Here is a 2,500-nt window from a genome sequence, read left to right as displayed (position 1 = left end):
TGCTTCCTATGAGAGAATGCAAAGAGAGCATCTGCTCTGTGGAGATTCAGTTGTGATAGTTATTACTGTGTGGATGTCAGATGATTCAGTTGTGATAGTTATTACTGTGTGGATGTCAGATGATTCAGTTGTGATAGTTATTACTGTGTGGATGTCAGATGATTCAGTTGTGATAGTTATTACTGTGTGGATGTCAGATAAGTGTCTGGCTGCTAGATTATCCCGCAAGATTTTTCAGAGTTTATTCTTTTTTTGTCTCACATATTCCCCGATGCAAAAACCCACATTCACAGCATCATCAATTACAGTGTAACAGCTGAAAACCAAACGCAATAAAAAAACAACAACCTCAAAACACGTATGAAACAATGAACAATGTGAGCAGGAGACTGAGATGGTGGCGATGCAAAGCCCTTTCATTGTTGCAGAAACAACCAGGATCCAACCGGTGAAAGTCCTGTTGTCACATACTGTCCTCCGTGGAAGCAAGCAGCGTGGGGTCTGACCATTTTATGACCATATGCTCTAAAAATGTTTAACTTGTACATGTGCTGTCACTGGTACTTAGCATTATGAAAAGAGGACGAGTGCAGACCTCCTTGTCTGTAGTCTCCTTGGAGCTGCTTCCTGGCCAGTCTCCGTGTGGTCAGTGATGTAGCTGTAATATTATTCATGAACGCTTTGGGAATGTGGCAGAGTGGTCAGGGAGGATATTAACCAACCACGCACACCGCTGAGCAACAGGGGGACCAGACATGCTCCCTGGCCGGAGAACGGCCCCGGTCAGAGGCAGAAGGTGGACCATGGGGGTGGAGGACCATGGGGGTGGAGGACCATGGGGGTGGAGGACCATGGGGGTGGAGGACCATGGGGGTGGAGGACCATGGGGGGTAGAGGACCATGGGGGTGGAGGACCATGGGGGTGGAGGACCATGGGGGTAGAGGACCATGGGGGTAGAGGACCATGGGGGTGGTGGACCATGGGGGTAGAGGACCATGGGGGTAGAGGACCATGGGGGTAGAGGACCATGGGGGTAGAGGACCATGGGGGTGGAGGAGTGACCCTGTCCACAGCTTCTTCATCCTGGAAGAGGGGACAGACAGAGAGGGAGAGGTCACCTGGGAGCCCAACCACACACATGCACCAAAGAAGAAGTGTTGTTTTTTTTGGGGGGGGGGGGGGGGGGGTTGGTGGAGACAAGGCTCTGGGGAAATGATGCTGATGAGTTTTCACATGAGACCCCATGACATCCAGCAAGTGACCTACGCTGCAGGACAAAGCCCTTCCGAATGAACTGTCCCACCGCTTCAAAATAATATACACTTCCACGTGTGGCAGGCTGCCTTAACGCCAGCCCTGAGCACGGAGCTCTGGCCTTCAGGGCTTCTGTTCTGAACTCGTTGATAACCACCGCACATTCCAGACTGAACCCTGGGAAAAAAACAACTAGCGTGTGAATGATGTGAGCTCATAGTCTTCTGGACCCCGACCCCCTCACCCAGTCGTACCACACACACACACACACACACACACACACACACACACACGGCCATCCTTCGCCGTGTTGCGCCACACTTCCATGCAAGCCTGTGGTAATCTCTAGCAGATGTCAGGATGGTTCCTGTCTTAAAGCGTTACCGCTGCTGAGAACTCCGGGGTCAGAGTTCACACAGTCACAGCTACTCTGTTCCCAGCCGTCGCATCAAAACAAACCCAGCGAGCTGCCATGGTTGGGAAAGGCCTCCGACTGCCCAGGGTCAAAGTTCAACCTGCGTTCTATCCTCTCTATTGTGAGCCAGTGCAATGAGCACAAACAACAGACCACGTGTTGGCTTGAGACGCCTGAATGGGAGTGAGAGAATGTGAACTTGAACTTATTTTTAACTCCACGCTCAAACATGCTTTACACAGGGACATTATGGGAGAACATTTGTCTAATTGATGACATTTAAGTGAACTGTGACTACATGGTAAGCATCTTGAAGGGTGCCGCATATATAGACGGCTATAATCAAGCTTAAATTATATTGTTTTTAGCTTCTAAAATGGTTTCCTACAGTTGAGTGTCATTTCACGGTGTCAGGTCAACAGCTGCAGGAAGCGTTATGTCATCGTTAGTCTTTCCCTCTGCTAACTGGAAATCCAACTGCGTAGCATGGAGGGGTGTGACACAGACGGCTTCTTGTCTCATCTTGCAACGTTGCCACATAAGCTGAGAGAGCTCAGCGTTGGAGAGCAGCAGGAGCAATGCTCCCCCTCTGGCCAGGGTAATAATGCTTGAGAAAGAGGCCACGCCCCTCCCCTCAGTGATCACACTGAACGGGCCACGCCCCTCCCCTCACTGATCACACTGAACGGGCCACGCCCCTCCCCTCACTGATCACACTGAACAGGCCACGCCCCTCCCCTCACTGATCACACTGAACGGGCCACGCCCCTCCCCTCACTGATCACACTGAACAGGCCACGCCCCTCCCCTCAGTGATCACACTGAACGGG

The 2,500-nt window shown here is 51.4% G+C and overlaps 1 protein-coding gene across 1 annotated transcript in view; it reads right to left on the bottom strand.

Moving 5' to 3' along the window:
• Positions 1 to 1,079: 1,079 nt before the first annotated feature.
• Positions 1,080 to 2,500, bottom strand: part of tmem154 (transmembrane protein 154) — a gene marked incomplete at both ends in the record, with an annotated part of 9,817 nt that continues 8,396 nt past the window's right edge. Inside the window, one exon of the mRNA XM_084454712.1 lies at positions 1,080 to 1,084. Within this exon, the coding sequence (XP_084310838.1) occupies positions 1,080 to 1,084 (5 nt within the window). The remainder of the gene's footprint in view (positions 1,085 to 2,500) is intronic.

This window comes from Borostomias antarcticus (assembly GCF_949987555.1).
Source record: "Borostomias antarcticus genome assembly, chromosome: 20".
NCBI classification, from domain to species: Eukaryota; Metazoa; Chordata; class Actinopteri; order Stomiiformes; family Stomiidae; genus Borostomias; species Borostomias antarcticus.
The sequence above is the reverse complement of the archived record's forward strand: the minus strand, read 5'-3'. Positions and strand labels throughout refer to the sequence as shown.